This window comes from Balaenoptera borealis, assembly GCF_965194805.1.
Source record: "Balaenoptera borealis genome assembly, chromosome: 2".
Classification (NCBI taxonomy): Eukaryota; Metazoa; Chordata; class Mammalia; order Artiodactyla; family Balaenopteridae; genus Balaenoptera; species Balaenoptera borealis.
The window spans coordinates 178,980,811-178,993,621 of record NC_138867.1 but is presented as its reverse complement, the minus strand read 5'-3'; the positions used below and the strand labels follow the sequence as shown (position 1 = coordinate 178,993,621).

Sequence of the window (12,811 nt, the reverse complement as noted above, 5' to 3'; positions counted from 1 at the left end):
CAACAGGGACAGAGCCTGTGCCACAAATCCCGACCTCCAGGCTGCCCCCTGGGTTAGGTTTTGGGGGCCATGGCACAGACCTGGGGAGTCAGGACACCAGGGTCTCTGTCCTGGCTCTTTCACTCATTTGCTCTGTAACCTTGGGCAAGTTCCTTCCCCTCTCTGGGCCTTGGTTTCCCAACTTGTAACACGGGAAGTTTCCCGGGGCTGGAGGGGCAGCTGGCGCTCACCAGAGTCTCACTGAAGTCGCTCCGGTCATCGGTGCCGTCGACCTTGTAGGTGTCTGCTTGGTTGAGGTAGTAATAGTAGTCGGGGGTCATGAGCCCCAGGTTCTGCCGTTGCTCCTGAGAAGCCCCTTCCAGCAGCTGGAGGGCAAACGATGCTCACGCATGTGGTGATGGATTGGCCCAGCCCTCGTAATCCCCGAGTCCTCACTGTCATGGGCTTCCGAACGCTGACCCTCCCATTGTCTCCCCCTGGGCTCCAGGTGGGGCGCCCTCTGCCCCAGCCCCACGGCCCCCTTCCGTGCACCTGGTAGTAGATGTGGAAGTTCCTCTCGTTTTCATTCTGCATGACCACTCGGGATTTCTCCAGCAAGAAGTTGGAGATCTTGCCCCCATCTGGCTCCCCACCGCGGCTGAACTGGATCTCAAAGTACTTGCCCTGAACCCGAGAGAGCCACATCAGCCCTCCCAGGGTCCCAGGGCTGCAGGTGAGGAAGGATTGAGGAATCGGTCTTACGAGCCTGGCCTCTGTGTCGCTCTTCCCCGTGTGACCTCAAGTTGCTTTTCTCTCCAAACCTCCCACTTACTGTTCTTTTCACCAGCTCCTTCCCTCCAGCCTTTGCTTAAGCTGTGTCCTGGGTCAGGAATGCCTTTTCCTCCCTCTCTGATGATTCAAGCCCTCACTCGGGGCATCTAGCCCTGTGCCTGGCACAGAGAAGTATCACAGTTTATTGACAGCTCCCCAGTTCCCCCACCATAACACAGAGGCCTCCATGTCTCCGTGGAATGCCACTGGTTCCAATGATCCTGGGTGTCTCCCATATGTTGTCCCTGAGCCCAGAGCAAGGGACCCACACCATCTTTGGTCTCTGACTCCATCTGGGTTCCACTCTGGCTGGAGGTTGGAAGGCAGACAAGCCCCTTATTTCTCCTTTCTGCCACCTACATCCAATTACAATACAAATGACATCATCATACTACACAATTAAACACCTATAATGTATGACAAATACTTATTCTATTGTATAATAAAACTATATAAAATAAAATAGAATTACATATTTTTGAGATTCATTCATGTTTTGGTGTGCATTAGTAGTTTGAAAACACAGACTGTGTGATTCCATTTATACGAAGTTCTAGAACTGCTGAAACGAATCCACGGTGAAAAAAGAAAATATCAGAGTGGTTGCTTCTGGGGTAAAGTAGGAGTAGAGATCAACTAGAAAGAGACAAGAGGGAATTTTCTGGAGAGATGGTGATATTCTGTATATCGGTAGGGGTGTGGGTTGCACAGGTGTATGCATTTGTCCAAACTCAGTGAATGGTCCCCTTTAGATTTATATATTTTGCTGTTACTTTAAAAGAAATAAAAGAGAACTGCAAAATTATATTGGACTATAATTAACGATCTACATGCTGAAATGTTTGGGGGGAAAGGTATGATGTCTACAGCTTAGTTTGCAGTGCCTCAAAAAAAATGGATGAATGGAGATACGATTAAGCAAGTATAGTAAACTATTAATGGTAGAATCTAAGAGATGGGCATACAGGCGTTCACTGTAGTATTCGTTCAACTTTTCCATGTATATGAAAAATTTTACAATAAAATGTTGGGGAAGATACTTCAAATATAATTATATTATAAAATATATTAGAAAATAAAAATATAGCTAATAACTATAACTAATAATATTTAGGGAAATTAAAAAATATCATTAGTGTTGTAATTCATTAATCCATTTCCATGTTCAGGCATTTACTGAAATTATTGAGGTCTATGAGATGGATATTAATATCATCCCCATCCCAGCAGAGGAGCCCCACAAGGTTACATTGTTTTTCTTTGTCCAAGCCACACTTCTAAGCCGTGACAGAAACTGATGATAAATCCAAATCCGTTTACCTATTCTGTCTTCCATTAGGCTCAGCATGGCACCTGACACAAAAGGACTCCAAGAACCATACGATGAAAGAAAGAATGAATGAGGGAATAAATGGGACCTGAAATGTGAATAGGAACAGACGTAGCCTGGTTGCAGCCGGGGGAAGAGTATTCAAGAACACTACACAGACATGTCATGGCCTCCACAGATATGCTGATGGGGGACTCTTTTTCAGATGAACCATGAACAGGAAATGAGTCTCCCAGTAAGGAGCAGGTATTTCCTGTATTCTTGAGAATACAGGTGAGAGAGAGAGAGAGGGAGGTCAGTGAGTCGGTGTGGGGGGAGCATCTGCTCCAAGCAGGCTGCAGAGACTCACAAAGCGACTGGAATTATTGTTGCGCACAGTCTTGGCATTGCCAAAGGCTTCCAGCAGTGGGTTTGATTGCAGGATGATGTCCTTCACATGCTGGGGAAAGAAGCAGGTGGGGTGGGAAGAGGTCAGACTGACGTGGGGTGTGGGAGTTCGGGGTGGGGGGGATGAAATGCCGTGCGGAGTGGAGAGACTCAGCCCTTCTTTCTGTTTCGCCTTACCTGGACCTTCTCGCCTCCGCCCGACACCTTGGAGATGTAGCCCATGATGTATTTAGCTGCCACCGTCTTCCCAGCTCCACTCTCTCCACTGGGGATGGGTGAGGGAAGGAATAATGAGTGACCAGGGGTGGGGGAAGTGCTCTTTCCAGCGTCTGATCCATCATTCATTCATTCATTGAATGAATGGCACCTACTGTGTGCCAGGCAATAGTCCAGGCATTGGGGATACAATAGTGAACAAGGCAGATCCAAATCTCTGTCTTCCTGACATTTAGATGGGACAGATGGGCAATAACAGAATGAATACATAAAATATATCACGGGTCAGATGGTGACAAGAAAAGTAAAGCAGGGCCAGAGGCGGAGAGGGACAACGAGGGTCTGTTTGGATCAGGAGTTCCAGGTAAACCTCCCTGGGGTGATGATGTGGGCATGAGGGGCTGGGACCCCCACTCCGTACCTGATGATGACGCACTGGTTCTCACAGTCAATGAGCATGTTCCGGTACATGTTGTCTGTGAGGGCATAGATGTGCGGGGGATTCTCGTACTGGGCCTGGTGGGGGAGGTCTGGGCTCAGCCTAGGGCTAGGGCCCGGGGGTCCTGGGGCTGTGCCTCCCACCCGGCCCCGGCCTCACCGCGCCCTGGTAGAGGTCGATCTCACGGTCAGTGAAGTAGGGCATCTGCTTGAAGGGGTTTACGGAGATGAGCACGGAGCCGATGTAGGTCTGGTTGGAGGACGGTTAAGGGCCGTGCAGTGTCCCGGCAGGCTTTGTCCCCCATGGGCCCCTGTTCCCACCTCCTGCTCCCTTGGGGCTTCCTAGAGCCCCCATGGCTTGGAGGAAGAGCTGGAGATACTCAGACACACCCTGGGTCTCTTAGGAAAAAACTGATCTGGATCCAGAATGGGGAGAATAGAATATGCTGTGGCTGACCTACCCCTGGGGCAGACAGAGCAGTGAGGGCCAGGGCCACCCCCCACCGGGGCCCTGCTGTCACTCCACTGTCCCCTGTCCTAACACCCAGCACTCTTACTGCCCATCCCCCCCCCCCATTCCTGTGCTCAGTTATGTGTGTCCCTTCCATGCTGCAGTCCCTCTGCCAGCCTTCTCTGCTCTCATCCGCACACCATCTCTCCATCCATTGGTCAGTCAGTCATCGTCCTGTCCCTCTGTCTTTCGTCTGCCCACCCCGCCCGCGGCCCAGGGTACAAAGATGTAGTCGTCCATGAAGCGCTTGCGGAGGTTGCCCACGATGGCGTCCTCGGTGATCTGGGGCAGCAGCACCATGTCGTCCACGCCACTCTGCTTCACATTGTGGCTCTGCCAGTGGAAACGCTCCTTGCTGCCCTGGGGGTGGGGGCGGCGGGGTGGCGGTGAGCCCCTGCAGGGGGCGTGGCGGGGGATGGTGCCTCAGCACCCCCCTCCTGGCTCACCTCCATCATCAGCTTCTGATGCTAGCCCCTTCCCCACCACCTCCCTTCCTCCTCCTGCATCTCCGGGACACCAGGACAGGTAGGCAAGATCTAGTCCCAAAGGAGGAGGCTCTGATACATCCCTCAACCCTCTCTTTTGGTCCGGCCATGCCTCCACTTAGTATCCCGTTGCCATAGAGGAGACAGCGATGCCTGGCCCAGCAGGGCAGAGTGTGCTTGGGACTCTGGTGGCTGTGGGAGGAGAGGAGGGCATCAGAGAAGGCTTGATGGGGGAGTCCCCACCCTGCTTCTCACGTCCCCAGCCCCGCTCTCCCTGCCTTGGCCCAGGCTGAGTCCCTGACTTCTCCGTGGCATTTGACCCGCTGCCACCCCTTCCACCTCGAGATGGACTCCTTCCTCCCCTTCCCATCCTCCTCCCTCGGGGTCATCCTAGCCCATCCCTCTGAGATTCTCTCAGCCACCATGTGTCTGTGATCTCCGCCTCTGTGCCTGGCTGTGACTCTGGTCCTCAGCTCGCACAGCCTTCCCACCATCCCTGCTGTGGGCTTCTCCATCCTCAGAGAGCCAGCTCCTGCACCTTCCCAGGCTCCTACTTTGCCTTCTCATTTCCTCCCTCAGCTTTTCATCAGATGACACCTTCCTTAGGCCCCAAAGAGGAGACTCAGACACAGGCGTTCCTCAAAACCCTTCCTCCAGGAAGCCTGCCAGGAATGCTCTCTCCTTTCAGCCCAAACGAACTCATCCAGTGCCTAAAACGCTCAAGCACACTGGCTCTCTCAGGCCCCCTCTGCCTCTGTTCAATATACCCCTGTCATGGAGGAGTCCAGCGCACAGAGTGATGGTGGCTTGGAGCTCTCCTGTCTGGTGAACTCATGCTCAGACAAGATGTCCCTCCTCTGGGAAGCCCCTTACCCGCCCCAGACCTGGAGTTCCTGGAGGGCAGGGATTGGGATTGAGTCCTTGCTAGTCCCAGCAGGGAGGACCTATCGAACAAACAAGGGACAAGGGCAAAGAAAGAAACCCAGCTTCAGAGGAAAAACCCCCAAGAGCAAAGATGCTGGGAACCAAAGTCAAGTCTTCAAAGATGACCAGGGTTTGCCAGGCAGATTCTGGGGAATGGAGATGGTGCGCTGGGCCCATCTGGGAAGGAATTCAGGCAGGGATCAAGCAGGAGGGTCAGCATGAGCAACTGTAGGGCAGAGGTGGATGAGAAGCCAGTCTCACCTGGGGGCACTGGGGAGCCACAGAGAGTTCCTGAGCAGGGGAGGTGCTTGCTCAGATTCTGGACATGCTGATGACCCCGGGGGCATTCGTGGGAGAATACCCACAGACACTAAATGAACCCAGTCTTTGGTGAGGGGGTAGATCTGGGTTCTAATCCTGGCCGTGTGACCTAACACTGATCAGAGCCTCAGTGGCCTCATCTGGAAAATGGGAGAAGCAGCCTCACTTCCCAGGGTTGATGTGAGGGATTAACTGCTTTGGGGAACAAAGTAGGGTAGGAGGATAATCCCCGGGCAGAGGGACACTTGACAGAATTAACATTCACCAAGCATCTACAACATGCCTGACGCTGGGGGCAGATGTCACCAGTATTACTGGCAATCCTCACAGCAGTTCAGTGTGGTGTAGGCTAGGAGGGAGACTGGGACTTGAGAAGTATTTGACCCTTGACCAAGAATGCAGCTAAACTGTTTCCAAGGATGTGGGATTCGAATCTGGGTCCATCTGACAGCAAAGGCCAGGTTCTTGCATCCACACTCATGAGTGGCTGGGAGCCAAAGGGTGTTTGGGGTGGGATGTGAAAGCCGAGAAAGGTTTTGATCAAGAGCAGGGAGAAAGGGTTCACCAGGCAGAGTGAACTGCCTGGGCAAATGTGCAGAGGTGTGACCGAAGCAGGAAGAGAATGCAGAGGAGGGGGGTGGGCAGGGCTCAAACCCCTGAGACTGCTTCCAGCCTGAGTATTGAGAGTGAGTTTTTCATATGACAAATACCATCTCATCTCTCTGTCTATGGCTTCCTATCATTACCACCTCCATGCCTCCACTCCACAAAGAATTCCTGAGCACCTACTTTGTGCCAGTAACTTAGGACTTCGGGAAGAACTCTTTCGCTTCCTCACCGTGTTGCCTCTAAGCCTTTGCACATGCTGAGCCCTCTGCCCAGCACACCCTTCCTGCCTGGCTAGTGCCAACCCATGCCTTAAGGCTTGGCTCAGGTGACGCCTCCTCCGAGAAGACCTCCCTGACTCCAGGACAGGTCAGATGCTCCCTCTGGACCCCCCAGCCCCAAGGCATCCCTCACCATAGCCCCATCCACGTTCTGGACGTCATGCACAATAGGTGGGCTGTACTGCTCCTGGGGGCACTTTAAGAATTGTGGGGGACTTCCCTGGTGGTCCAGTGATTAGGACTCCGCGCTCCCACTGCATGGGGCACGGGTTCGATTCCTGGTTGGGAACTAAGATCCCGCATGCTGCGGGGCGCGGCCAAAGAAAAAAAAATCGTGGGAGCATATTTGGTTGTTCCAGGGATGGGGACATGGCTGGGGACATGGCTGGCATTTAAGGGGGCCATAGGTCCCCTTAAATTTGCACATGTACCTAATTACATATTTTAGAAATACATAATCGTCCTGCCCTCAGCTCCCCACCCCACCCCAGCAGAAGTTCATGTAAGTGACAAACCTGTTTATAATCATTGGAACCGAGAACCAAAACCTATATTATGTACAAACAGAAAACCTATGTATTTTTTGCATGGTTGATACCCACTGCATTTTACGGGAAAGTGGCTATTGCGTAGCAAGGGAGGTTTTAGTTTTGTTCGGATTTCACTAAGAAATGTCCAGCGTTCGGAAGCTCATGCTGCTGGCGAGGTTAACGTGTCCTGCTTGTGGCGGGGGGGGGCTGTCTCGCTCGCTGAGATGCACCTGTGTCCAGGTGTGAGCACCTGGCCGCCCCAGTGGACGTTCTTGGGCCACTGGCCTGAGCACTTTCATCTTTTCATGCACATTTTATTCTAAATAACTTTCTCCTCGCCTTGCAGGGGGCCACATTAAATGTTTTCGGAGGATGGAAGTCTGTGTGTTTCACTGTTCCATTTCAGCGTTTCAAGGGGACCTGCCAGGATGCTTGTTATAAGAAGAGGGTGCTGGATGTGATGCCCTGAGAACCCCAGGATGCAGTGGGAAGGGCGGGGTAGGGGGAAGACAAGGTTGTGAGAGCAGGGGCACGGAGGTGTGGGCAAGTGTGCCCAGGGCAGAGGCTGAGGTTGGAGGAAGCCAGGACCTGGGGAGGCCTGGAGGTGACAGGGGCTGGTTGGGAGAAGCAGGGAACTGTTGACCGGACCCCCAGCTGCTGAAGAACTTCCACGCTCACTGGAGACTCAGAGAGACCCCATGGAGAGCGTTGTTGACCTCAGGGTCAGAAGTTGGATCTGGAGGTCAAGGAGAGAGGACTGCTCTTGGGGAAGAGGGAAAGAGACTTCGGGGAGAGGAGGGGTCAGGGGAGTGTATTTCCTGTTTTCAAGATGGGGAGGCTCGCCAGTGTGTTGGTGAGAAGAACCCACGAAATTCGAAATTCAGGGGTGAAGTGGTGTCATTCACGGACCCAGTGGGGTTGCTCTTTCCCTGAGTCGGTGTTGGGAGGTTGGGTAGGGGTGTGTAGGGGGAACAGGAAGTGGATTCTCTCTCTGAAGACCTCAAGGGGTGGGGCTTGGGTGGTAACCATGGTAACCGAGAACAACAATACATAACAATAGTTCACACCCCACTGGCACTTATTCTGTGCCAGACTCTGTGGTCTAAGCTTTTTTCAGTGAATTACCTCACTGCATCCTCTGGGCACATGCCGAGGTCAGTACTCTGATTAGGTCCATTTTGTGGAAGAGAAAACTATGGCCCAGAGAGGTTAGGTGTCCTCCGCAAGGTCACACAGCAGGAAGGGAAGCCGGGTCTATGTCGGGGTTGGGGGGTGGCCGGGGTTGGTGCTTCAGGTCAGAAGAGGACGAGGAGAAGACGAGATTGGTCCTGTCCAGGGTTTCCCCTTTGGGGTCACCCCGGTCCCCATGCTCTTGGGACCCCGCAGGCTCAGCTGAGACTCAAGGCCACTTCCTTTCTCTGAGGTCAGAAGCCCCGAGACTGGCTGTGTCTGGCTGGCTCTCCTGACCCTGAGGACTTGGTTCCTCTTCCTGGCCCTTCCTCCTTCCCCCACCCAGCTGAGTGGGCCTTTGCCTCTAGTAGCCCCTGCTATCTCTCCCTCTGTGTCCCGCCCCAGGCAACCGGGACCCCCAGATCCATCCTAGCTCTATGCGATCACAAAAACCACGGGGTTGTTTGTGGCAGCGGGAGAGGTTTTCCTCAAGAGGGTACAGTGTGAGGGAGGAGAGTCGACCATTTTGGCAAGGGATGGATTGGGTGTGAGGCCTGGCTTAACAGGTGGCTCTGTTGACCCCAGGGAGGCCACTTCATTTCTCCAAGCCTCAGTTGCTCCATCTGTAAAATGGATTCCATAATGAATCTCCTCTGTGGGTTTGCTAGGGGAAGTAAATGAGACAGTGCTGAGAAAAGATGCACTGGGGTGCCTCAGGAAATGGCAGCCGGTGGCCCCAAGAGCATTTAATAGAAGTGATCAGTGGCTTGACAGGATAGAGGAGCTGGTCGATGTAGACTCGTTGAATGAATAAATGAATGAAGTTTCATTGAGATGAGACTGCCCCCTGCCCTGTGTCATGGGTGTCCATCTCTCTGTGACCCCCAAGTCTCCAACCGTCAAGTTGAAGCTGTTTGTTCCTTTCTTGGAGGGTGAGGGTACCACAAAGAGGTTGTGGTCATAGTTGACCACAAGCCAAGGATGACTCAACTGGCTGGGGTTCTTGTGAAAGATAGTCAGGGGTCAGAGGTGGCTGGGATGGGAGTGGGAACGTAGATTCTAACTTCAGCTCTTCAGAGAGGCTCCCCTCAACCCACGGCAGAGGGTATGGAGGGGTGGAGCTTCCCTGGTGCCAAAGGAGGGAGGGCCAAGGTGATGGCTCCTGTAGGGCTGGGGCATTGGAGCCCTCTAGTGAACACACTTCCTGAGCCCCTACTGTGCATGGAGGTAGGTGGGAACCAGGCCTAGACTCTGCCCTTGAGTAGTTCAGAAGTGAGTTGCCCAGGGGAGACAGTGATCCCAATCAGACGGTGCTAAGGAGAGCTGAGGCAATCAGAGAAGGCTTCCTGTAGGAGGCAGGCTTTGCAACATGAATGCCCCAGACCGTGTCAGTGGTGGCAGCAGGAGCCATGGGCCAGGAAGGCCTTGGGTGTGTGTGGGACACCAGGATCCTAGTTTCTTTGGAACAGAGAGTCCAGGTCCAAATGAGGCAGGGGTGGGCAGCCTGGGGAGTATGGGGGTCAGCCCACACCCCCAGGCGGCCTCTCACCTGGCAGGAGGAGGAGGAGGAGGAGGTTGTAGGTCAAGGTGGCTGTTAAAAGTGTGACCCTGGGGATCACTGAGTTGAAATCCTCTGCTATTTTGGGTTGTACGGCGGCTCGCCTAACCTCTCTGCCTCTGCTTTCACATCGGGCAAATGGGAATATTGAGGGCCATGGACCTCACGGGGCAGTTGTGCAGATTCAACAAGGCCAAGCTTGTCAAGAGGAAACACTAGCTTCCCTCCATCGCCAACAGCAGCAGCAGCAGCAGCAGCAGCCTTAAGCTGGCCGATCCCACAGGCACAGGGCACAGGGTCAGGGGGAAGGGCTGGATGAGGGTTTTGCAATTTGCCCTAACTGCTCTGGCCTCCCTGCTCCTGGGTGGTGATGAGCAGAGCCCCAGACTGGAGAGAACAACGAAACAGCCACTTCCTTCCTCGCTGGGGCCCTGTGCACCGTGGCTGCCAGCCGGCGGAGAGGCAGAGGCGAAGCTGTTGTGGCATCGGCTGCTGGAGCTGCCCTCCACTCCCGGCCACGCCCTGGGGCCCCGGTGTGCCCCTGGAGCCTTGGTCCTACTCAGTGGGGTTCTGGGGCTACACCCTGTGTCTCTATACCATGCAAACAACATTCTCATCTCTAAAGGCTCTCAGGTCTCCCCCTCCCTTGGGAGGGGTGTCTCAGTTTTCTCTTGGCCTAAACAGAGGCCATTCTCCAACATGTGGGGACCCTTGGCCTTCTAGAGTCTTTCTCCCTAACTCTCTCTTGACCTCCCAGCCTTTTCTGTCCATCCCCATGGCCGCTGCCCCTCGATCAAGCAGCCACATTACTGGTCTCCCTGCTTTATATCTGTACTTTCTAAACAACCACGATTACCCTCAGGTTACCACCGTTGTCAACCAAGGACAACCAACTGCTGCCTTTACCTGCCCCCCAGCCAAAGCCAAACAGAAACTGCTGATGACCTCAAAGCCAGCACCACCAGCTAACATCAGACAGAAAAATGTTGACGGATTCCACCACCCGTTTCCCTATCATCACTCACCACCGTCACCACTTATTATCACCAGCACCAGCAACCCATAATAACCAACCACCATTGACAATAACAACCACGATCACAGTACTAGCCATCAACAACCACACATGACCCACTACCATTGAAGCAGCAGTCAACCATACCCCTTTCCAAAACCAGTGATGCATCACCACTAGTCCCAAGACCGACACCAAAAATCAGCAATGAACAACCAACAGCAAACAAACATTATCGTGACCACCTAACTTCAAATGATGACCAACTGCCATCATTCCACAGAGCAACCCTCCAGCTGAAAACGACCAACCACCAACCACCAACATTCAACACTAGCTGGCACCAAAAGCAACCATTACTATCACCAGCCCACCCACAAGAACCATGGTCACCACCAACTTGGGACAACTGACAGCAATGATCACCATCACAACCAATGGCACCAACAACCCAACTCCTCTACAGTAACCAAGAACGAGGCACATCCATCCACCACCACCGCTAACTCCCACCATGAATGAGCGTCACCCACAGCGGCAGTTACCGTGTATTGAGCACATACTATATGCTCTTTAAAGCACTTTATGAACATTGTTTCACTGAATCTTTCAGCACTCTTCCTGGCACCCATTACACCTCCAGGAAGATGTCAGCACCCCTAGACAGAGGTTTTAGCCTCATGGATGGATTCCACTTTTTTTTTTTTCTCTGTGGTCCTCTTGCATGAGTTTTTCCCTTCCCAGACACGGTTGGCCAAGCAAATCATTGACTAAGCATTTCACACGGCTTCCTTAGGAGGGGCTGTTTTCTCTCCAGTAGCAAATCATTTCCTGTGTTCTTTTGATCAAGGAGTCTTCCTGGCTTGGCTCCGTCTCGGAAGAGTTTCCATCCCAAGCTCAGAGCTCTAGCTGGTGGTTTGCTTGTGAATTAATCAAAGGGGTCCTTGGCCAGTGATGCCCAATTTATCACTGACTTTCTGAAATAAGACGTTATCTCTCAGGCTAAGGCAATTCTTGCCTCCACCTTGGTCAGTTGCGTGCTGCAACTGCCAGAAACACTACAGTTGTCACCACCGGCTCTGTGACTGTCCCAGCCGCCCACCCTCATTAACAGAATGACAAAAAATGAAAGCTGAAGTGGTTTGCAGAGGCACGGAGTCGTGGGAGTGACATAGCCAGCCCAGGCTCTCTCTTAGTGTGTGTGACATGATGCTACTGCATCTAGACCCAGGACCATGACAGTCTCCCCAACCCTGTCACCACAGTCATCATCAGACCTCCGTCTCCCCAGGTGGCAATGCTTCTTTCTGGCTGCAGTGTTTTTCCCTGCCACCCTCCCGGAGAAGGGTACCGGTGGCGGCACGGACACGCTGCATCTCACCAACTCCTGCTTCTGTGATTGCTACAGCCAGCCCACCCTGGCACCCACACCAGCATGCTGTCACGCCACCATCACTGCAACCCACCACCCATTTGACCCATCTGACACAGCTTCCCCTCCCAGCTGTGGACGCAGAGGGGCTGAACCCAAAACCCTCTGAACGTTCCAATGGAGAGATCCCCCAGACACCTTCCACATCTTGACAAACTTCCAAATATGACATATGTGGGAACTGAGACTCACAGAGGGGAAGTGACTTCCCCAAGGCCACACAGGGAGGTGAGGCACCAAACTCGGCTGGGAACTGGGTTCCCTAAGCCCCAGGAAAGGGATCTGTCCCTGTCCCTGCAGGCACTGCGTGATCCCTTAGGACCACCTTCTGTCCTCCAGTTACTGCTCCATCCTTTGGTGCCCCATCCCCATTCTGCCCACCAGCCGATGGGAGTTTGGTCCCCTGTGAGGGATGCTGGCAGCACTTGAGCTGCACTGCAGGACCCCAAAGGGTCTGCTGTGCCCATTCCCATCATCTCACTTTCTGATGGTGGCCTCTAGGTGCCTCCACCTGGCTGGTGCCGCCACCCCTGCACTTCAGGGCCCACCCTGAAGGACTTACCATGGTGGGGGCTGGTGTCTGGGCCCCTGGGGGATGTCTGAATGGGTCGTGGCAGGGATGCAGGCTCAGGGGGCTCCAGGGGGCGGCTTGGGCATGGCCCTGTTCCTGCTGCTTCAGCGGACTCCCAGACCTAGTTCCTCTTATGACAGCCCCCTTCTCACTTCCTTTGTCGGGAGGGGCCGCGGCTGCAGGGGAGGGAAGCTGGGCCTGGGGGCGGGGAGAGAGCCCAGGCAGG

The 12,811-nt window shown here is 53.7% G+C and overlaps 1 protein-coding gene across 2 annotated transcripts in view; it reads right to left on the bottom strand.

Annotated features, from left to right (window-relative positions):
* MYO1F (myosin IF) overlaps window positions 1-12,724 on the bottom strand; it is a 29,752-nt gene extending 17,028 nt beyond the window's left edge. For both annotated transcript variants that reach the window (XM_082381978.1, XM_082381979.1), the window contains exons 1-8: window positions 12,577-12,724; window positions 3,915-4,052; window positions 3,342-3,431; window positions 3,165-3,259; window positions 2,705-2,792; window positions 2,490-2,579; window positions 532-663; window positions 231-365 (exon numbers count right to left, since the gene is read on the bottom strand). In XM_082381978.1, coding sequence (XP_082238104.1) covers window positions 231-365; window positions 532-663; window positions 2,490-2,579; window positions 2,705-2,792; window positions 3,165-3,259; window positions 3,342-3,431; window positions 3,915-4,052; window positions 12,577-12,579 — 771 coding nt within the window. In that variant the 5' untranslated portion in view covers window positions 12,580-12,724. The remainder of the gene's footprint in view (window positions 1-230; window positions 366-531; window positions 664-2,489; window positions 2,580-2,704; window positions 2,793-3,164; window positions 3,260-3,341; window positions 3,432-3,914; window positions 4,053-12,576) is intronic.
* Between the last annotated feature and the right edge of the window lie 87 nt (window positions 12,725-12,811).